Source organism: Juglans microcarpa x Juglans regia, chromosome 2D (genome assembly GCF_004785595.1).
Source record: "Juglans microcarpa x Juglans regia isolate MS1-56 chromosome 2D, Jm3101_v1.0, whole genome shotgun sequence".
NCBI lineage: Eukaryota > Viridiplantae > Streptophyta > Magnoliopsida > Fagales > Juglandaceae > Juglans > Juglans microcarpa x Juglans regia.
Window position 1 is genome coordinate 17634341 of NC_054596.1, and position 24527 is coordinate 17658867.

Consider the following 24527-nt stretch of genomic DNA (forward strand, 5'->3'; position numbering starts at 1 on the left):
AATTTAATATATATATTTTATATTTAAAGCATATGATCAATTAAATTTTCATCTTTAAAATTAAATTTTTATTTTATAAATTATAATAACATTATCTTATATATAATTATATTAATAACATATGATCAAACAAATTACAAATGTCAATCTTTATAATTTATAAATTATAATATGAAATTATTTCATATATGATATATATAATTTTCATATATAATTATATATTATATATAAAACTTATATATAAAAAATATTTTGTATAATATATAAAATTAATTTATTTATATATTTTTCCCAACCAGTCCGATTCGGTCCCGGAAACTAAGGATTCGAAACGGGACTACGTCTAGCCGGTTTTCATAATATAGAAATGGGTCTCAGATCAAACTGGTCCGGTCCAATTTTTCAGTTCAAATTTACACCTCAATTCTCCACACATCACATACCACAATTTTTTATTTTATTTTTTTAAAAAAAAATTTAAATTTTTTTAATAATTTTATTCTTCTTAAATTTATTAAATTATTCTACTAATTATCCATATACCACACATTTAAAAAAAACAAAAAAAAAAGAATAGTATATAATGTGTGAGGATGATTGATAGAATTTTTCTTGTATAATAGATTATGTAGAATAGTTATATAAAAAGAAAAATTATATTCATCATTTTTACATACCATATATTATTATTATTATTATTATTATTATTATTATTTTATTATTAAATGTTTAGTATATAAATGATGAATAGAAAAATTCTATTAGTTTAAACAGAATAAAATAAAAATATTTAAAAAATATATATAATATGTGATATGTAGGAATTATGCATAGAAAATTTCATATAAAAAACTACCATTAGAGGAGAATTTCGATCGTCCAACTCCGACTAGAAAAAAAGTAACCGTTCAAAGACGAATAGAAAACTAAAAAGTAGAAAGGTCTAAGTAGCAAAGTCAACATTTAGAATTCCCACAAAGCAGCTTTTAATACGAGCCCCATCTCTGCCAGGTCGAACCGTCACCGTTTGACCCTAGACTTGTCCGTGTTGCTTCCCAAAGGCCACAATTCGCAAACGCATTCTTCGGGGTGCCCCCATCTTCCGGGACCAGCTTCTCCTTAGGCGTTTGACAAAAGCCCGAAAGGCCACGACGCCCACCACGAGGCCAGGAATAACCCCTTTACCAGTTTAAAGTTTAAACAATTATACGTCTTGTTTGGATCCAAATTTATAATTCATGTCAATTTATCTTATTTTATTATTATAATTTTTTTAAATTTTTATATAAAATATAATAAATAATTCAATTAAAATAATAATAATATTAAAAAAATATTTTATTTAATTTATTTTAATTCATCTCTAAATTTAAACAAGACTATAATATTTATTGTTCAAGTATTGTTATGGAAAAATCATTATAATTATTTATATAAATATTATCTTTTAATAATATAATAAAAGAGTAATGCCATATATAAATTCTAAGCGCGAAAATTTTACGTACGCCATTTATACGAAAAAGTTATACTCTCTCTGTACACGGATAGGATGGTAAGTAAGGTGTAATCTAACTTATTCATGTGCTGGAATAATTAAAGTCAAATGGTTATACAAAAACTAAGATGTGCCAGCCATGTGTTGTCTATACATACATACTAATCAAACAAATAATATGATGCACGCATGTTCACATCTTCTACGGTGAACCATGCCAAACCGCCTACAAAGATGCACGTGCATTTAAGAACCATCCAAAGATTTTTTATTTTATTTTATTTTATCTTAGTTTAACTGCAACGTATTATAAATATAAATATTTTTAATTTCAAATATTTTACTTATTCACCTAATTAATATAATTTTTTTTGAACTTTCAAATAAAATATAAAAACAGAATTTTTAAATTTTTAAATAAAAATAATATTAAAAAATTATATATAACAATATTTTAATTTTTTTTTATTATTTGTTCATAAATTATTTTATTTCTACGTACTATCCAAACGCGGCATAATCATGCGCGATGATTTTACTATACGATTGGCGTTTTGATATGATAGCAACAGTATAAAAAACAGCTTACGACAGGGAATCCTGGCTCTCTCGGTTATCTCTCATCCAGTGTTCTTCCTTCTTCTGCTTCTAGAAAAACGGCACGCAGCCCTAGAGGCCCCCCCTCCCTCTTCTCTCCCCCACCTCTGTCTTTGTCTTCTTCACATCTCCACACGCCTCTCTCTCTCTCTCTCTCTCTCTCTCTCAATGCTCAAGAACGTACAAAACATCCCCATTTAAAGGCATTAACCGTTGCCAGTGAACCAATCCTCCCAGTCTCTCTCTCTCTCTCTGAGCTCAATCCTTATCCGACACCGTTTTCATGTGAATTCGTGTCCGCCTGTATCCTCATCCTCATCAGCGTCATGTATATAACGGCCTCGTCCTCGTCTTCGGCTTCCTCAATCCTCAGGGCTGCTGCTGCTGCTTCTTCCCCTTCCTATCTTAGGGCCAGGTTCTTCTCTACATCTCTTTCTCGAAGCTTTGTCGCCTCTTCTTCCCCTCCCAAGCACTCTCCTTCTCTTCCAGCCTACCGATCCTTGAACTTCTCCTCCGCTGTTCGATCTGTCCGCTTCTCCCCCCCTCGCTGGAGCCACGGTGTCGATTGGCGCTCTCCGATCAGTCTCCGCTCTCACGTCAGGGCCGTAGCTCCCGTGATCGAACGCTTCCATAGGAAGATCGCCACTATGGGTACACTTTCTTTTCTCTTGAGTTCCATAAATTCCAGAGCGAATTTTCTCTTCTCACATTTTTTTATTTGGTTTCTGATATACGTTGATTTATTTTCTCTGTTTTGGTACTGAGAGATCGAAGTAGAAAGGAAGAAAATTGTTCGGATACTGCAAGTCAGCTGAGCTGAGCTAAGTAGTTGTAGGCCCTGTTTGATTGCTCAGAAAGCTCAGGAAATGGAAAAGCTATAACGACATTTTTATCCTTTTTCTTTTTCCTCGGCCTCTCTTTGCTTTTGCATTTCATAAAATTCGCCGGTGATTCACGGAGTGTTTCGAGATCTTTGATCGCGAGCAACTATAGCTGTTTATTCATGGAAAATGATGAGATTTTCGAAAATTTCATGTTGTCTCCCTGTTGTTTGATACATCATATACTCTACTCAGCTAAGCTAAGCACGTGAAGGCGCTGGCCTCTGTTAGTTCCCACGAAAGCCAAGGAAATAGAATATATATATATATATATATAAGTATCAGTGGGATCTTTTCGGTTTATGTATCTCAAATCTTGATTATTATTGTTGCTGTCGTTGTTGTTATTATTGCTATTAATGTATTTCCATTTCACCATTGCTATTAATGTATTTATTTCCATTTCGAAAATTGTTATTAATATTATAAATATTGTTATTTATTATTATTATTATTATCATCGTTATTGCTGTAATTATTTATTTGAGAAATTTTGAGTTTTTTGGTTGTAGATCCAGTTATGTACGGCTGGAAATTAAAAATACGCAAATTTTTTATGCCTAGGAAATATAAAAACAGTGAACCTAATGAGAAGTCTTTGAATAAGCACATTTTAATTACTGAAGGAAATTTTCGTTCTGATTATTCATCTGTATGGTTTCAGCCTCTGAAAATCCTTTCAAGGCAAACTTGACTAGTCTTCCCAAGGCAGGAGGTGGCGAGTTTGGAAAGTTCTACAGCCTTCCATCTTTTAATGATCCAAGGATCGGTAATTTTTCCTTCAACTACGTTTTACAGAAATATGTTTGTTTTTATGCAGCAAATAACTTCATTTCTCAACTATATCATAATAGTTTTGGGAATTATACAATGATTGAACAAGAAAAAGATAAAGAGGGAAAAATCACTCTCAGCATCTTCTAAGTTATGGATTGCTGTTTATTGAAACTCTATTTTTGACAACACTTACTCATAAACGTATAATAGAGAAGTTGCCGTACTCAATCAGAATCCTTCTGGAGTCTGCAATTCGCAATTGTGATAACTTCCAAGTTAAGAAGGAAGATGTTGAGAAAATTATTGATTGGGAGAAGTCTTCTCCAAAGCAAGTTGAAATCCCTTTCAAGCCTGCCCGTGTTCTATTGCAGGTACCTAATGAAGTTGAGCATACTTAGTGAATATTTTAAACATGTCTTCCTCTTCTAAGGGTTCTCATCTGTTGCCAGGATTTTACTGGAGTTCCTGCTGTTGTCGACCTTGCTTGTATGCGGGATGCCATGAACAAACTCGGAAGTGATTCTAACAAGATTAACCCTTTGGTGCGTGTTGTTCTTATCACATGTCTCTGTGACATTGTTGAGTTACTGATATAGGTTTCATGCCTGCAATTTCATATTTTGGCTTAATAACTTTAGATGCTTGTTGACCACATTTTGTGTCTACAATTTTGCATCTAGTCTTGATATTGGTCAAACTTTAAACGTCTGTATTGTCATAGTATTTTGTTCTTGGGTATTAACTATTTGAGTTATTTCTTCACTTCGTATATAACTTGATGCATGCATATAATAAAGAAGTCTTTCTTATAATTACATGGTGTGATGTAGACTATTTCCTAATATATCATGTTACTATGACTTATCAAAAAAAAAATATATCATGTTACTACAAGGTATATGCGCAGTTATTTTTGTCTCACTATCTTCCATTCTAAATATGCAGGTTCCTGTGGATCTTGTAATTGATCATTCAGTTCAGGTTGATGTAGCAAGGTCTGAAAATGCCGTGCAGGCCAATATGGATCTTGAATTTCAGAGAAACAAGGAGAGGTTTGCTTTTCTTAAATGGGGGTCTACTGCTTTCCGCAACATGCTTGTTGTTCCTCCTGGTTCTGGTATTGTGCATCAGGTAAAGTAGTCCAGAAGCCAATGCGGAAGATCATATAATGTCAGCTTATATGTCTAGTGTGATATATTAAATATACTGCATCAGCTATAAGTCATATCACTTTTACATTTCACTCTGCATATTTGAATCATCTATTTTCTTTTTCAATTAATATGTGGTAAATGAAGATTAAGAATGTTGAATCTCTGTAGACAGTCTTACACATACTTGGCATGGAATGACTTGACATGTTGAATTCTCAGGTTAATCTTGAATATCTTGGACGGGTTGTTTTTAACGCCGATGGCATACTTTATCCTGATAGTGTGGTTGGAACTGATTCCCATACAACCATGATCGACGGGTTAGGAGTTGCTGGCTGGGGAGTGGGAGGTATTGAAGCAGAGGCAGCAATGCTTGGCCAGGTAATAAGTTCTGAGCATAGAACGGATAATCATGCAAGGATTGTTAGAGGCATATTGAATTATAAGTAATTCATTTATTTTGAGTTTCTTTAGATACAATTTGCTGGTCACTTGAATTATCTTGAGTGGAAGAGTGCTGCTGCAGTCTTGCTTCTGATGCCTTACTATTTGACATTGACAGCCCATGAGTATGGTGTTGCCTGGTGTTGTTGGGTTCAAGTTATCTGGAAAATTGCGCAATGGCGTCACTGCTACCGACTTGGTTTTAACTGTGACACAAATGCTGAGGAAGCATGGTGTTGTTGGCAAATTTGTGGAGTTCTATGGTAACTCATTTTTCATGAAATTGTGTTAGCTAACATTAAACTGCAATGGTTTGTTTGTGCAACTAGATTGATCTAAGGTGATCATGGTTGTATGTGCTTCTAGGGGATGGAATGGGTAAACTATCACTAGCTGACAGGGCCACTATAGCCAATATGTCTCCTGAATATGGTGCAACTATGGGATTCTTCCCTGTAGACCATGTCACTTTACAGTATCTCAAATTAACCGGAAGAAGTGATGAGACGGTGAGTAGGTAATTATATTTGGTCCCTTGGAATATGAAATTCTTATAGCATCAAGTGACTTCTTTCTTTCTTAACAATAGGTGGAAATGATAGAAGCTTATCTTAGGGCAAATAAATTGTTTGTCGACTATAATGAGGTAAAGGTCTTATTTCTCACTTATTTCTGATTTTTCATTGTTTGAGTATTTGTTTGCGTCATATTTTCTTTGAGGTTTTAACCAGCAAGAATTCTACGAAGAATGACTTGGTTTCATGTAGCTACCATAGCTCCTCTTGCCTTTCTAGCCTGTGCTATGAATACTAACTACTTTCGCTTGAGTTCAGCCTCAACAAGAAAGAGTGTACTCCTCTTACCTACAACTGGATCTCGCAGATGTTGAACCCTGCCTTTCAGGACCAAAAAGGTGTATACTTTCTTCTTGCACAAACTCCCTCACATTGACTCCGTTTTGTTCAATTCTTGGTCTTGAATTCATGTTTCACATACTTATTGTTTGAATCATTTTATATGCACCTTCTATTTTTGTAGACCTCATGATCGGGTGCCTTTGAAAGAAATGAAGTCTGATTGGCATTCTTGTCTTGACAACAAAGTTGGATTCAAGGTTGGTCAAACCTTTTGCTCCGTCAACCTGTTTTTTTAATGTTGTGGCCCGATCAATCTGCATGTTATTTTAGACAGTTATTTAAGTTCTTTTTATTGTAATCTACTGTTTTTTTCCCTCTATGCCTGATAACTTCTATCAAGCATGCAAGTGTATACTTTAGTTTGATGTAAATCCTTTACCAAAGATTGAACCAATAGAACAATATTTGGGACAAATTATTTCCCAGTCAGCGATCAGACTGGATATGTCTAGTTCAATTGATGATTGCATTACCCATCTTAATCTCATGCAAATCAGATGGACCAAATTCAGATCAGATCATTATTGCAGTCAAAAGCACTTAACAAAAAAAAAAAAAAACAAATTATTGCAGTTAAAAGCCATGAACCCTGGTACCTATGGAAAAAAAGCCATGAAACCCCGGTGCTTAATCTTAATCTTTAAAAAGGACAAGATTATCACCATGACTGCTTTCTTAATTGTCAATGCTGTGTCATCATGATGGTTTCCATCAGCAATTAGCTATTGCTGATGGTTTTGTGATAATTTCTGCTACTGCTCCATCATCACTAATTCTGGTGCTTCTTGCTTTTACTATCAAAATCAACTGCCATCCCATCCATACAGTCGTTTCCTCCTTTGGAACTTAAAGGCATCTCCGATATGAACTACTAAAGTACTACCAAAATGGCCATTACTGCTTTTTGGGTGATGATCAATTATGGCCTTTGTAATTATTTGGGTTGTGGATCTTTCGTCAGGCAGCTAATATTTCAAGTCGCTTTTCGTTTTTCTGTAGTTTTCCTTCACAGTTCATCGATTAGTCTTGTTTTAGGGTATATTAGTTTTGGTGGTGATGGGAATGTTGTACTTTTTATTTTTTCCTATGAGTGGCAGCTATTTACAGTATTCATCTTATCTTTTTCTCCGCATGATGTGAATTTTTGCTTGAATCAATTAAGTGGTTGTAGACTATTGCATGACTGGTTAGCTATTGTATTGGCATACCCATCCACCCATCCTCTCTCCCTCTCTCTCTCTCTCTCTCTCTCTCTCTCTCTCTCTCTCACACACACACACACACACAGATTGTGCATTACCAGGGATGGGAAAATCAATTTTTCTCGGATCATAACTGAAGTGATAATGTGGACTGATCTAGTCTGTTTATTTTTGTGTATATGTGTGTCAAACTTTTTTGATCGCAGATATGATCTCTAGTGTCCCCACAAGCTTGATTAGATCTCGACCCATGTATGGCACACTTTTCTTTTTCAATTTATTAGTTTACCATTTTTCCTTAACATCTCACCAACTACAGGGGTTTGCTATACCAAAAGACGTACAAGAGAAAGTGGCCAAGTTTTCATTCCATGGACAGCCAGCAGAGCTTAAGCATGGTAGTGTTGTAATTGCTGCAATCACAAGCTGCACCAATACATCAAACCCTAGTGTCATGCTTGGGGCAGGTCTTGTTGCAAAAAAGGCTTGTGAACTTGGTTTGCAGGTTAGTCATGGATACGTTTATGATGCGTCAGACTGTAAGAACGCTGCCCTCCATTTCCTTTTTCCCTCAATTTTTTTTTTTTATAAGAAAGACAATCTTATGAAAACGAATGAAATAGACGATGTCCATGTATATAGGAAGTATACAAAAGAAAATACCTAAATACATCTAAACACCTAAATACATTCTTTTTTTTTTCTTTTTTATAAAAACGAAATAAGCGGAAACGACAACAAAAAATCATGAGCTAAAGCTCCATTAATCACTAAAGCAGAGAACAAAAGCAATAAGAGTGCACAAAAAAACTTATAAAAAAAAAAAAAAAAAGAGTGCACAAAAAAATTCCGAAGTTCCTCCAAAGTAAGCTCCTTATCATCGAAACACCACTCATTCATTTCTAACCAATTACACCACATAAGACACAAAGAAACCATCTTCACGCCACCGCCCCTTGAGACCATATAGCCCATTCCAACATGCAAGAAGATCAACCACTCTCAAAAGGCATCATCCTTTTTCCCTCAATTTGGCATATACAACTTTTTGTTGGCCTCCCTTTTACCGTAAGAAAGTAGAAGATAAATGTTTTGATGCCTTGGATCCCGTGTTTTATTTTCTTATTAATCAACAATTAATTCTTGAAGGTTCCTAATTAGGTGTTTCTCTTGTATACGTCTTTTGTACTTGGGCTAGCACTTTGTGTTTTATAATAAAATATTCGATTGCTTATAAAAAAAATGAATTCTTGAATGTTTTACCAGGTCAAACCATGGGTTAAGACAAGTCTTGCCCCTGGATCTGGAGTTGTTACAAAATATTTGCTCCAGAGGTAATTCTTATATAAAGACATTTACTTTGAACATTTAGTAATGTGAAGTAACTACTTTATTTCAGTACATATGATAAAAATCTCTGCTAAATATGGTTTTGCTTGATGCAGCGGACTGCAAAAATACTTTAACCAGCAGGGCTTCAATATTGTTGGATATGGCTGCACAACATGTATTGGGAATTCAGGGGATTTAGATGAATCAGTTGCTTCTGCTATTACAGAAAACGGTAAAGTCTCTCTATTGGGAAAATTTTCTGTAACATAGCTTAGGCATGTTGACTATTTTTTTTTTCCTTTTATAATTATCCCCAACTAAATTTACCTGGTTGTTTGTGCAGACATTGTGGCAGCTGCTGTACTTTCTGGGAACAGGAATTTTGAGGGTCGTGTTCATCCATTAACAAGAGCTAACTACCTTGCCTCGCCTCCTTTAGTTGTTGCCTACGCCCTTGCTGGCACGGTATGTAGTCTTTATTACCATGATGCCTATGTATCTCTGGTACAAAAAGAATATTGATACAACAATCCTTAGAATATGGAAAACCTGATGCATTAATCCAATGGATATGAAAAATGAAATGACACTGTACTTTTTATATCCACCAGTTTCCTTGGATTAAGCTTCACGCAAAAGTTTTACACCAAGAATTTGAGTTGAACTTTATATTCAGTATGGGACTATTGTGTCATAATTTTTTTTTTGATAGGTAAACGATTATATTATATTAATACGACTAGGGATAGCCCAAGTACACGATTGAGTCATATAAATAGTTTAATGTCATTGTTATTAGTACCTAAATCTCAATTTATTTTGGCCTAAGGACAACATGATTCCCAAATCCCAGTGTCAGCTCCTCGTGGAAACCCAGTAATGTCTGACTGGCACATTCAACGTTTGAGTGGTAGACATTGACTGGATAGTTTCTTGTTGTGTACAATGTAAATGCATTGTTTCCATGAAACGTAGTGTGGCGGTATTATGATATTGAAGAGGGTTTTGTAGTAGGTAGTATATTGTTTCTGTAGAAAAGGAGACATGAACTACATCAAACAGGTGTAGGTATTTTGCGTTACATCTCAGCACTTTTTCCACTGCATCAGCTCCTGACTCTATGTTGTGGCCAAGCATTTTGAAACTATAAGATGCTTAGCTCTGTTAGGAGTCCAACATTTGAACAGTTGCAATAATCAGCATGTGTATTTTTGTCACAACACTTCTACTTTTAATTCGAATATTGAGGAATCAATTAGAAGTTATTTTTCAGAAATTTTCCATGTCACATTAATGATCCATTGTATGCCCATTGGGTGACATGAAATTGTTTTCTAGGTTGACATTGACTTCGATAAGGAGCCAATTGGCACGGGGAAGGATGGTAAGAGTGTCTATTTTAGGGATATCTGGCCTTCTACAGAAGAAATTGCAGAGGTATAAATTATAATGATCAAGTTCTGTTGTAAAGTTTTAGAATATGCATGGCATAAATTAACTTTGGATGGCATACTGTTTAGGTTGTTCAATCCAGTGTGTTGCCTGAAATGTTCAAAATTACTTATGAGGCTATTACAAAAGGCAATCCTATGTGGAATCAGCTTTCAGTTCCAACTGGCACCCTGTATTCATGGGACTCCAACTCAACCTACATCCACGAGCCTCCATACTTCAAGGGCATGACCCTAGATCCTCCTGGAGCCCATGGAGTGAAGGATGCATACTGCCTACTGAACTTTGGTGACAGTATTACAACAGATCACATTTCCCCAGCAGGAAGCATTCACAAGGACAGTCCTACTGCAAAATACCTTCTTGACCGTGGAGTAGATCGCAAGGACTTCAATTCTTATGGAAGTCGCCGGGGCAATGATGAAGTGATGGCTAGGGGAACTTTTGCCAATATTCGCATTGTTAACAAGCTCTTGAGTGGGGAAGTGGGCCCAAAAACAGTTCACATTCCTACCGGCGAGAAACTCTCTGTTTTTGATGCAGCAACGGTGAGCTCCTTTATATCTAGTTGTTGCACAATTTTTTCATCCTGATCCTTTTTCCTAGTCAAAGTTTTTGCTGGAGATGATTTTGTGTACGAGGAATTTGTCCTTTATTTTTGCTGGAGCACATGCACTTGATCTGTCAGTAATGCTGGCCTGTGAACTTCCGGGCTGACCTAAATTAAAGAAAACGTTGCTTTTATGCCTGCACATTCCTTTTTTTTTTTGGTATATTAGGTATATTCAACCAGATTTATTATTATTCCCTTGTTATGTGGTGTTGTGAATTCTTATTTACTTATCCCAACAAAAAAAAAAAAAAAAGGTAATGTGAACTCCTATTGACACAGTTTCCAAATGGGGCATTTTCATCGCCTGAAATAATAGTGGCTTTTGTGATCTGAAGTAGTTTCTTGTGATTCATAGATGCCACCCTAAAGTGATAACGATGAACTCAAACTGTTGATTGTTGAATGTTGTGTTTGGCCCTTGTCTGTTTCAGAGGTACAAGGATGCTGGGCAGGACACCATCGTACTGGCTGGTGCTGAATATGGGAGCGGAAGTTCCAGGGACTGGGCCGCCAAAGGTCCAATGTTATTGGTGGGTTTCTCAATATCCTTTCTGGTTGTCTTCAATATTTTCTGGCAGTCATCTGTCCTCACATGAGTATATTACAGGGTGTTAAAGCAGTGATTGCCAAAAGCTTTGAGAGAATTCATCGCAGTAATTTGGTTGGAATGGGTATTATTCCACTTTGCTTCAAGTCTGGTGAGGATGCAGACACACTAGGATTGACCGGCCACGAACGATACACCATTGACCTCCCAAGCAAAATTAGCGAGATAAGGCCAGGCCAAGATGTGACTGTCACAACTGACAGTGGAAAATCTTTCACCTGCATTTCCCGCTTTGACACTGAGGTATTTCCCTCTTTCATTTGTTTGTACAATTGCATTCAGTATTGCGGAGAAGAGAAGGATACTGGATGCGTTGTAAGAAAACTGAATTTAAAAAATGATTTTATATGCATAGATTCAAATGGAATAAGAATTATACTTGTCATGTTCCTATGAAATTGTCAAACAAGGCATAAAAGCAGTGTTAAAGTAGAAAGCTTTTTGTTTCCTTGCACCATTCTTTGTTTTGTGGATTCTGAGGAATTTTTTATTCATGGGAAATGATTTATACAGTGTGCAAGCCTTGCGTACTCTGATTGAGAAAAGTAAGAAATTTGAGATCTACATGAAAAAACAAAATTTTTCATACTGGGACGCCACTTTTATCGAAAGGAGTGAGAATAACATGCACACCTTAGGATTGTATTTAGTATTATTACTCTTTACTCATATAAGCCGGGGATTGTTTCTGCAGTTTAGTGCGGTGCGTTTTGTTTGTCAAACAGGAGTGCCGATACTTCGTCGAACAACATAGTAACCAACATACAGATATTTAGAGTATTTTACCTGATTATATATTGTTGTGTTTTGCAGGTGGAATTGGCTTATTTCAATCACGGAGGCATTCTTCCCTATGTTTTACGGAATTTGACCAAGCAATAAAACAATTAGGAGTGCATTGTTGGATTTTCGACCTTGCCATATCCTTGTGAGTTCTTCCTTCCATGTTGGGGGGAGTGAATAAAACGTCTTAACAATAGGAAACAAAAATTCTGTTTTACGGGATATATAGCTATTTTCAGCTTTTGAAACATAATCATAATCGAGGGTTGCCAAGGATATGTTTTGCCTATTTCAGGAAAAGGAAGAGTATACTTTACTCAATGGCACCATTTTTTTTTTTATCATTTATTTATTTATTTATTTATTTTTGCAATTACGTTCTAATAGTGTATATGCTGTTTAGTTAATTTTGAACCTCAGTGCATGAAATAGAGGGACGGCATAAGTATAAACTTCCAGATGATTGACTCGTGCACTGAGTATATCAGCATAATGCGATGGAAGAAGTAGCACGCGAGTATAGCTTATATAGTACTATGACTCAGAAACTTTGAGAGTAAATTGATGATGTCCAAAGTCAAAGATGATTGATCAAATTATTTGCTGCACGGTAGGAATAAGACAGGCTATTTATATACAGTAATTGACTTCCAAAACGATAGCAAAAGTTGACCCAACTTAAATTGGAAGGGCGTCATTATCATCTTTGTCAACCTACAATGTCCACCAATAAATAAATTAGAGCGGTGTTACTATCTGCCCGGAGATGACCGCTTTCTATGCCGCCTAGTGCGATTTGTATTTTATTTTTTATTTTTTAACATTTTATTGCAATATTTTTTAAATATTTTTAAATATTTTTAAAAAATAAAAAATATAAATACATTCACTTCTTTAACTATTAAGAAAAATAATTTTTTTTAAAAAAATTAAATATATAAACAGTTAAAAAATGAGAGGATAAAATGAAGAGGAATGCTAGCATTTCTCTATAAATTAAGAACATGAACTTTAAGAAGACAATTTCTTGCCATCCAAATTTAAATTGATATAATATAATAATATAAATATATTAGAGTAATGTTACATATACTTACAATTTTACTTATAAGATTTGACCATTTTAACATTAAGATCCTTCTAATGTGCCGCCCAGCTCTTACCGTTGACATGCCCGTTAATGAAATCTCACTTTTTTTTTCAAACATTTTTGAACATTAAAAAAAAAACACACAAATTCAATAATAGTGGTAATTTTTTTAAATATTTGAAAAAAAAAATGAAAAAAAAAATGCACTAACAATCAAACGTAGACAAACTAGCATTTTCCTTAAGATTATATCACATTGCATTTTTATCTATTCTTCATCCATCTTAATGGTCCGCATCAAACGGAGCAATATATCAGTTTTTAAAATTTGGAACGAAAAGTGTGAACTATTTATTAATTTGAGGATGAAAAATGTATTTTCTTGGTTTGAGCTCACATAATTAGCCCCGTTTGTTTTATGAGATAGGATATATGAAATGAGTTGAGATAAAAGTTAAAAATTAAATAAAATATTATTAAAATATATTTTTTAATATTATTTTTATTTTGAGATTTGAAAATTTTGAATTGTTTATTTTATTTTGTATGACAATTTGAAAAAATTGTAATGATTATAAAAGATGATATGTATTGTGAAAATAAACGAAATGAAATGGAATGAGATGAGACGTATTGAGATGATTGGATGGCGTACTTGGATGACTTTGTAATATCAAATTAAAATACAAGCCATCACACACAATCCCAGCCGGAATCGACGCTCTTGCTTCTTGCACGGTAAGAAACGCGTTTATAACAAGTGAAAGAAAAACTTGTGGCAAAATAAGATACAGCGGCGAACTTCTTGTGACTGGTGAGCAAAGACTGATCTTCCATGAAAGGCTTGCCAATCAAGTAATTATAGACTAATACAGTTAGATCTTCTACAAAGATGATATGTGTATGTGTGTGTGTGTGTGTGTGAAAGAATAACAACACTGACTGAATCATCATGCCCTTATAGCTAGCATGGAAACAAGATCACAGACCCTTTAATGATTTACATATATTCCCATTACATCTAACTCAAAAGTAGCACAATGATATATATATGGTGATCAATTAGCCACACCATATCCAATGAAGATTGCAATACAACCCATCACACACAGAGAGAGAGAGAGAGAGAGAGAGAGAGAGAGAGAGAACTTGTCAGCAAACAAAGTAATTGATCTTCAATGGTCCTCTGGAATGCTCTCCAAAGCTGGCCTCCAACTATCACCATCACTTGTTTTAGCTTTACAAGTCCTTGATCTTTTCAACTTCATTGCACTTACCAATTCCTCCACAGAAGAATATTGGAAGTTCTCCGAATTCAGTATCTGTTTCAACTCTTTCAGGGTCACCACCACTCTAATCCTCACAACCCCGCTTCTAGAATCACCATGATCTGTACTTCCTCTACCGACATTATCATCGTCTTCTTGCAGCTTGAACCTAACCATCTTCTTCTTAGCACCATCAGCCTGGAGCAGCTTCACTGGTTCTGACTCGGGTCGAGGACATGATTCTGTTTGTTCAACTACTTCTTCTTCTCCCTTTGGCAGCTCTTCTTTCTTATCCTGTTTTGCAGTCCTAATTTCACTACTCAAGCAACTTCCCATGATAGAGATGAAACAAGAAGATCAGAGAGAGAGAGAGAGAGAGAGAGAGAGACACAGACAGAGAGAGAAACATATACATATGTAATATATGTAGATCAGAAGGGTGGAGGAAGCTGGCACATGGACTAGCGATTGTTGCGCCGAGGAGTTGAGATGCTTCTGCTTGAGCGTAACATCACTCATATATTAATTAAGCATATCCCTATTATCTTTGTATAATGTGAATATTTTAGTTTGTGGCGAAAGCGTTGATCCCTTGTCCACGGCCACTGGCGTACTTTATAAGTGTGTCAGGCAGCTGTTAACGACCAATATCATATCTTATTGCAGAGATTACTGTTCAATTCATTGTATTAGATTCTTCATGACTCGGTCCAAAGCATGCTTTAGCTTTATGCATAGTGACAAACTACCTTTGTGTTTGTTTGGTTTAAGGGCCCCTAATCACGCTAAAAAGCCGGAGTACTGGAAATATTGGTTTCAAAACTATATGTTCAGACGGGCATCACGACAAATTTATGTTAAATAATCATATGCTGGTTCTCCCTTATAATACCAATCTCATTGCATACTCGACCGGACTCTATTACCCACCAAGTGCATATGAGTTCAACTGCTATATGATTTATAATTGCATGAATTGGATCATCATGTTATTTAAATGCAATCTCCATATCTCTATCTGCTATCAAGAGGCGGAACTTCTACTTTGGGTGATTGATATAATTAGCAGAGTTATTTTGTCCCGATTTGGATTGAAAACTCATCTCAACTTATTATTACAATTTTTTCAAATTCATACACAAAATATAATAAACAATTCAACTTTTTCAAATCTCAAAACAATAATAAAATTAAAAATTAATATTCTAATAATATTTTATTCAATTCATCTCAAATCATCTTAACTCATCTCTAAATCCAAGCTCTCCCCATAGAGAAAATAAGAAAGAAAATACTTTCAGCACTCAAAACTACAAGAAAACGTCCACATCAAATATATATTTATCTAATATATAAACCTGAAACCATCATAAAATATGGGTTTTTTTCGGGGTGGTCCAATCAATGTATGAAGTCTCATAAGCATCTTAAGTTGCAAGTACCTTACTTTCAAAGCAATTTTAGTTTTGTTCTATAATTGAGTCTCATATATAGATGCATGGTCACCCAAAATAACGGAGAGGATCATGAAGAACCGCGTCATTTTCCCAGCATTGCATTGATGTATATATATATATATATACAGAAATATAGACAAGGGTTAGGGGATTGTAGTACGTACATGAAAGAAGTCAAAAGCACGCAAAATGTATATGGGTAGTGCACGTGACATGTCTTTCAATTCTTGGGGACTTCTTTGAATACGTTCCATGATATCAGGGTAATTTGTTGAAAATATGAGGGCGTTTACGCGTGAACACAGCTTATAATTTGCAGCAGCAGATCAGGAGGCATCTTAATTTCACATGATGGGGTCGGTAGGGATTTCTTTCTGCGTTGAAATAATTGGGGCCTTGCCTCAATGTGAGTATTTTTTTCATTGTTAATGGCAGACTGCCACCAAAGGTCCCTACTAAATATTTTGTTAAACTTTTTTTTATGAACGTCCCACCCTTCGTGACTATTTGGGAGACACCAATGACTGTTTTCATTTTATCAAACAGATTGGCTACATAAATGGATAGAGAGAGATTTTTTCAGTTTCCAAGTATAAAGTAATTGCTATGGTTATTTTTTTGAAAAATATTACTTTGTTCACTCATCTTGTCCTCTCATTTTATATTTCATGTATTTTTAATTTTTTTTATTTAATAGTTAAAGAATTGATTATTAATATATTAATATTTTTTTTATATTTTTTAAAATAATAAAAAAATATAAATAAAAGAATTGAACAAAAATAAATAGATTAACTTAACCTAACAATCAATTAAAACGGTACTACTCAGCCGGCAAAGGATCACCCTCTATTTCTTTTGGATAATTTTGGATTTTTTTTTTTTTATTTTTTTGTTTTTGCAAAAAGAAGGAAAAGCAATAGGAAATTTGAAGCTGCCTAAGCAAAAGATAAAGGCAATGAATAGTTGTTTGACCACAACTTTTTGACGTAGTCTGAAACATAATCGTACGATAATCACATCTTGTTTCAAACAAGAGTAAAGCGTTAATGGGACTTTAATCAGCAGTCCTATTAGCATCATTATTATTATGCAACCAATTAAAATATATTGACTCAAAAAGTATTGTTCTTGCCAACATATGAATGAATTTCTTACTATTTGTCTGAATTTTAGGGTTTACTGTAAGAGAAAGATATACACAAAAAGTAAACTCACATTATTTATGATTGTCCCATTGAATTTATTGAATAATATTAAATTTTTATTAAATATTATAGGACTTATTTTATGTATCTGTCTCTCTCTAATCTATACTCTAAAATGTGTTTAAATCCTATTTATTTGATGGTAAACAAAAACTGAATTCTTGGTGCAAGACTCTCAATTTAAGCGGATATAAGATGAGATGATTTTAAATTAAAGTTGAAAAAAATATTGTTAAATATTATTATTATTTTAAAATTTAAAAAAATTAAATTATATTATATTTTGTGTAAAAATTTATAATAATAAAATAAAATGAAAAATCTTTTCCGTAAAAAAAAAACAATCCTCTTAATTTCTTTACATCCAACGACTTTCCTCTTTCCGGTGTAACGCCAGCTGGCTCAACTACCCAGGCAACGAAACCGCTCACGTGCCTTCTCCAAATTCCGTCCGAGCAATCACGTGAATGACTCAGGTGCCTTCTCCACACGTGTGAACTGTGATGCCGGGGTAAGTGGTAGTGGAGGCAGAAAGAGCTTTAAACTGCATTTTGCTTTCACAACACTTTCACTCTCTCTGTGAAATTTGTTTTTCGTACTCTAAAGCTCTCAGTGTTTTTCTCTGAGAGTTTTCTACGCCCATTCCTCGATCACATTTGGAAGTCACTGAGAATGGAACAAAGGCTCGTTCGCACCCTCGCTCTTCACCTTGCTCTATTTTTTCTTCTCTGTAAGGTGTTCCGTAGCTTATCTCTGAGCTTCTTTACTATTACCGTTCCTGCTGTGTGATTTATGTCAAATTCTCTCTTGGGTCTTCGTGAAATTGCTATTCTTTGAGGGAAACTAGTTGGTGCTGCTCGGTTATTAGCTGCATTGTGGATTTTTGACTTAGGCTCTGATATTGCTGTTCTTTTTCGTAATTGCTTCCCAGTTAGTTTCATTTCTTTTGCTTTATCGCCCTTATATCTACTACGGTTAAAGATGGATTTTTTTGTAACTTCAAATTCTCAGTTGGTACGTTGCTGTCTGGGCGGGAATTACCTGGTTTTTATTCCGGCACGTTTTAGACATTGTATATCAGCATAACTAGATTGTGTGTCTCTGTGTATATGTGTTTCTTTCCCATACGAGAGCTGGTCTTGATTTTCAATTTTAAGGGGAAACAAGTTGCCACTTCTATTTTTTGTCGATTTGGTGAAAAAGTTTTGCTATTCGTTGTACTAAAGTTACAAAAAAATGTTGAAGGAAATTTGGCTAAGGTATTTCTAAACCTTTTTCAAACCCGGGAATTGTTCATGAATTAAAATTCACTGTCAATAGTTAATGGCTCAAATTTGTCTGTGAATTTTTGTTTTGTGACAACAAAAGAAAGCTCCTACACGACACAAACCTAGTACTTCTCTTTTCCGCACTCTAGATCGTATGAAACACATCCTTAAACATACAAGTAAATGATTGTGTATGTACATCACAACCTGAAGAAACTAAGTATTTTTAATCTTAGTTGAGTTATTGGAACCATCTACCCAAGTGTTGCTACAAAATTCATAACTGCTACCTTGATTGTGAAGGAAACTGTTTAGGCCAAAAGGCCACATTTCTTGTACTCTGTGAGATTTTGGGATATTGAACCGAGTACCTTTTCCACATATTGCAGCCACAATAAACTGCCTGCCATTATAGTGTGACAGAAAAGAATTCTCCTTTTTTTTTTTTTTTTGTTGGGGAAGAAGTTGGAATTCATGAATATGCATAAGCTTCTTGATGTTGGCAGTGGCGCTCATTCTCTAGACCTCTTGTTGGTAAATTGATAAGAGCGCTAAAAGAAAATATCTGTACATTCATAATGTTGGCCACATGAGCAGATGCGAGGGTAATAATAATTTCTAAGATGACAGCATGCTCATATCTGTAGATTCTTTCTTGAACCTAACATGAAAATCCTATAACCTGTCAGAAGGCAGAACAGAACATTCTCTACAAATGGAAACAAGCATCTGTGAACTTACATTCTAAATTTCAAATGTGTTGATTGTGGTGGCGTTATATATCTACACTGAAGAGCATGGCCAAATTTTATGTTTAATATATGACTATTATTATTACAAAATAGCCAAATAAGATATGCTATTATTCTTAATATATATAACGGGAATGCCTGATTGTGCAAGTAATTTAAATTTAATTATGAATTATACTCTTAGACAAAATGTGTACTTATAGACGCACACGCAGATATGGAGCTTCATGCATAGCATAGACGCATGCTGATGTTGTTTTTTTTAAGAAATACTTTATGCCACCAATCTCCTATTGTACAAGGTTTCTTTCTATTTTTTTTTTTTTTTTTGTTAAGTAAGAAGATATTTTATGATATAGAAATAGATACAAGGTTTCTCTTTATTTGTCCACGGTTTAAAGAGGTACATAGAGTTATGTGAATCATTGACTAAGCAGTACATATCTCTATGCAGATTTTTGTGGGTCCCACTCTACCCCGTTTATTGATGTAAAAGAGCCCGTTCTTACAGAAATAAAGGTCAATGCATTGGCTCCTGATATATCTCCAAATGGGGACTCTCGGCCCTTTCTTCCCCTTTTAGCTCCTTCTCCATTGATACCGTTTGCAAATAACACTGTGCCGATATTATCAGGTTTGCTTTATCTTCCCTTTATGGTTGCTGCTAAATTTTATAACTTAATTTAAAGTATTGTTTCCTGCAGTTTCACAGACCTGTTCCCAAATTGTTTGACATGAAGAAGCTTTGACTTCCACATGTCCTTAAATTAATACCTTCATTAGTCTTTAAATATCATGTCTCATACTTAACCAAAAAAAAAAAAAAATCATGTCTCATAATTTCTGTAGGGTGCATTTAATATCCTCTTCAATTTAAGTGGCTTCGTTGTATCATGCATGTATCTTTATGTATATAGATCCATAATGCCATGGCAGAAAATGGAAGCAGTCCTAAATATTAATGTGAAAAAGTGTATGGATGATGGATAACTGAGACTTAAGTAATACCATCACGGTATCACCTGTTATGATGACCCTTCATAGTCTCTTTGACAACATGGTAAATAAAAATTCACAACCATGGAAAGTGGAATGGAAGTGTGAACTCCAAAGTTGTTGTGCTCATTTTTTATAACCTAGTGGACCTTCTAATTCTATGTAAATTTGAACCAGTTCATTCTTTTTATATGGGATGCTCTTAAGTTCTTCATTATAATGAAATCCTTTTGGAGTTCTTACATCAAAATGCTTAACTGGATGCTGCCGATTATCTTTCAGGACTCTGTACATTAAATTTTTCATCTGCTGAAAGTGTAATGGTCATAACAGCAACTGACTGCCGGGCTTCCTTTGCACCATATATGGCCAATGTGGTGTGTTGTCCTCAATTTGATGCCACACTAGAGATTATTGTTGGGCAGTCCAGTAAATATTCTGGGAGGCTTGCTTTGAACAAGATTCAAGCCAACCACTGCCTATCAGATGTTGAGAAGATTCTAGAGAGTCAAGGAGCTAATGAGAAGCTCCAAAAGATGTGTTCGTTTCACCCTGAGAACCTCACAGTAGCCTCTTGCCCTGTCACCAATGTTGATGAATTTGAACGCACTGTTGACTCTTCTAGACTTTTGGCTGCTTGTGGAAGGATTGATCCTGTCAATGAATGTTGTGACCAAGTTTGCCAAAATTCTATACTAGATGCTGCTAAAAGAATTTCCCTTAATGGCATCTCAAATAAGGAAGCAGTTCCTCGTGGAAGGATTGATGATTGCAAGAATATTGTCCTCAGGTGGCTGGCCAGTAGACTTGATCCTTCTTCAGCCAATAGTGTCCTTAGAGGTCTTTCGAATTGCAATGTAAACAAAGGTTAGCATGAAGAAAATAATGAATAAAAAATACAGAAAGAACTTGTTGCATTTTCATTATTATTTGGACTAATCAATTAGTAGGCTAAATTCTACCTCTGACTGGCTGATATTTAATTTTGTTTTATTATCTGGTTCAGTTTGTCCACTACTTTTTCCCAATATGACAAATGTTGTGAAAGAATGTGGAAATGTGATAAGTAACCAGACAGTTTGCTGCAAAGCCATGAAGAGTTATATGTCCCAATTGCAGCAGCAGAGCTTCCTCACCAACTTGCAGGCACTGAATTGTGCTGCATCACTCGGAATGAGGTTACAGAAAGCTAATGTCTCCTACGATATTTACACTCTTTGTCATATAAACCTCCAGGATTTTTCTGTTCAAGGTCAGCTCTATTATATGCCCCTTAATTGAGCGTACACATTCATGTTTCAGCCTGAAAAAAGGAAATAAACTGACATGTGCGACTTTTTGTGATTCATTGTTCATGATGGTGGAATGTGCAAATGTGATGCACCAGTTGGATCACAAGGTAATGCTTTTATTTTCAAAATTCTGTTATTTAGCTGTTTATGCATCATAATCTTGGAGGTTTCATATTGATGGTCCATATAATTTTCTTGTGTCTCAAATATTCTTGATGGCAATTTGCTTCTTTACATTGTGTGTTCGAAAACATATTCGAGAGGCCTTTATTTAACTTCTTTGTTGCTACCTTTTATTTTAGTGTTTCCTGATCTTCTAGGATGCCAGTCTTTTAGTTGCTTTCATTACTTTAATAGATTTGTTTTCTGATAGTGTTCAAAAGAAATAGTCTGTTTTTTTCATTGTGTGAAAAGTATCCTAGCCTTGCTACATTCAGCATCTCCTACATTGGAAACTCCTTTAAGATTTGATGAAAGTTGAAGTTGGGTTAGATACCATGCAAGTTGTGGCATAATCTTGGTCCTAAATCTTATTTACTAAAAAATAATGTGGCTACTTCTAATACTTATACCAAGATGCTTCGAAATGTAGATATTGATAGAGCTTGAGTCAGCTTCTGGGAACTTATTTCTTCAGTGAGAATTCCATAAACTTTAACTTTGTTTTATCTGTCTTTTCTTTAGGGTCTGGCTGCCTTTTATCAAGCTTGCCTTCAGATGCAACATACGATAAAACTTCTGCGATTGGCTTTGTTTGTGATCTGAATGATAACATTGTGGCTCCTTGGCCTTCTAACTCTTACGTACCTGCTTCTACCTGCAATAAAAGTATGGATGAAATTTTAAATTTTCCTTTATCAATTGAATCTTTTTTTTATCAATTGAGTTTTTTTTTTCTGTACAATTATTGTCCCTTCCCAACCCACCTCAATTCTCCTCATCGGCCCTTTCTCCTTACCACCATTCATTGATTTGTTCCTGGACTTGATGGAATTGCAGCTACCACTCTTCCAGCACTCCCACAGCAACATCTGCACAAAGTGGTAAGGGGCTTAAACCAAGTCGGGTTTTTTTTTTAATTATTATTATTATTATTATTTTACCACAGAAGATGCATCTTTTCCCCCCTTTTCTGTCAGAATCTCACTAGGATTACAAGATATGGTTCTCAATTTTACTCACAACAACTACGCGTCACTCCCCCAACAAATTGGGATTGGCTGCATTGGTTCTTTTACAAGATATTATGTATCTAATAAATTAAATTGTAAAGTTATCTCTTATATCTCAGGCTCATATTTACTTATGGAAAAAAAAATATCTCAAGCTCATATTTCCTGGCTGAAGTATATCAGTTTGGCATAGCAACTGGTATAGAAAGCACACAAAAATGAGATCTGCTAGATACTTCATTTTAAATTAAACTGATCATGCTAATGATTTATTGTGGTATAATATTAAAGAATTTTTTTTTTTCATCTGTGAACAAAATTTTATTGATCAAAAGGAGGCAAAAAGCCCAAGTATAAGGGACATATACAAGAGCAACACCTATGTGTGCTAATTTAGATATACAAGGAATTCATGAAAAGACATGCCATGGAAATCAATTACAATCGACCAATAAGGGCCATTTATACTCCTGCTTAGGCTAACTTCCTCTAGATGCTCATGCCACAATTCGATGCATTATGCTTCCCTAGCTAGTAGCTTGTGTGTTTACTTCCTCTTGAATGTTCCTTCCTATGGTGCTTTCTGTAAATGTTTCAGATTTCATTGACACCCTTCCAGTACCTATTAAAAAATAAATTGCTTGAAGATTTCACAGAAAACACTTGACATATAGGTGTACGAATAAAAGTGTTTGATGCAGTTTTGTACAAGTTTTGGAAATTAGAGTGGAAGCAGAGTTGCTTATGTTGGTTAACCGGGTGCTTCTCATTTCAAGCATGAGCCTGTTTTCCTATATTTCTTGGTTGCTGCAATTTTCTACTTCACTAGATCTAGAAAATCACTGACCTTGGTGGATTAGAAGCTTATCATCTATCTTTATTTTTTATTGCAGGTCGTCACAATGAGAACTTGATGTTTCCACTGGTCGTGATCCCCTTACTGGTTCTCATGACACATCTTTGATTTTCGTATTCACGTTCCTTTGGTTCTTTTGGCCTCAATAGAAGCTGTTCTTCATACAAGATAACTTCATTAATCTTGAATCTTGGTATACATCTGGAGAGAAACAAAACGGTGGGGGGACTGGAAATCCTGATGAGAATTTGATGGGTATGCTAATTGCAATCACATGTTACTACTATTATACAAGGAAATCAATTTGAATGAAGAACGTAGATTTCAACTCCTGTGTGTGCATCATACTGTGTAAGCTAAGTGTGTACGTGCCCTGTTCCTTCTTTCATTTGCTATATGATTAAGAAGAAAAATGTAAATTTCTTAGAAGAGCTTCCTTATGTTCAGCTCTGATTATGGTTTTATTTAATCACACCTAATTAATTTCTTGTGGAGAAAAGGGTTGAGAAGTTTCAAGTTGTGAACAGAATAACTTATTAGGAAATTAAGTCTGTCTTTTGTATTAGATTCATTTTCCCAGTTCCCACTCAGATTTTCAGACTGCCAGGTGTTATTATGCCCCAAACAGTCTCTAACTCGGGAGGACACAAATTTATTTTGGGTTGATGCACTATTCTAACATGTGACAGTGCCCCAAGCAGTCTCTAAATCTCGATGTATTTGAATTAACTATAAAAAAGAAAAAAGAAAAAAAGATTGGTTTGAAAAGAAGATTTAGAAGTTGTTGAAGGATGAACACATTTAATGAGTTCTTGAAATACAGCTTTAGAAGTTGGATCTTCGCTTCAAAGGCACACAATAATACAGTTTTTCTTAAAGAAAACTTCTGCCCCCACCAATTTGGATCGATT

The 24527-nt window shown here is 34.9% G+C and overlaps 2 protein-coding genes and 1 pseudogene across 2 annotated transcripts; 2 read left to right on the forward strand and 1 right to left on the reverse strand.

Moving 5' to 3' along the window:
• Positions 1–2133: 2133 nt before the first annotated feature.
• Positions 2134–12578, forward strand: LOC121249121 (aconitate hydratase, cytoplasmic-like). Its single transcript, XM_041147792.1, has 20 exons — positions 2134–2746; positions 3641–3745; positions 3964–4124; positions 4203–4295; positions 4699–4884; positions 5127–5288; positions 5470–5614; positions 5718–5860; positions 5941–5997; positions 6185–6264; positions 6390–6465; positions 7790–7975; positions 8737–8804; positions 8916–9034; positions 9146–9267; positions 10141–10239; positions 10323–10802; positions 11299–11397; positions 11475–11717; positions 12288–12578. Exons 1-20 carry the CDS (start codon positions 2422–2424, stop codon positions 12354–12356), a joined length of 3018 nt encoding a protein of 1005 aa, XP_041003726.1. The 5' UTR covers positions 2134–2421; the 3' UTR covers positions 12357–12578.
• Positions 12579–14336: 1758 nt separating this feature from the next.
• On the reverse strand, positions 14337–15289 carry LOC121248713. Its single transcript, XM_041147257.1, has one exon. It carries the CDS (start codon positions 14949–14951, stop codon positions 14523–14525), a length of 429 nt encoding a protein of 142 aa, XP_041003191.1. The 5' UTR covers positions 14952–15289; the 3' UTR covers positions 14337–14522.
• Positions 15290–19434: 4145 nt separating this feature from the next.
• On the forward strand, positions 19435–23724 carry LOC121249314 (annotated as a pseudogene).
• The last annotated feature ends 803 nt before the right edge of the window (positions 23725–24527 follow it).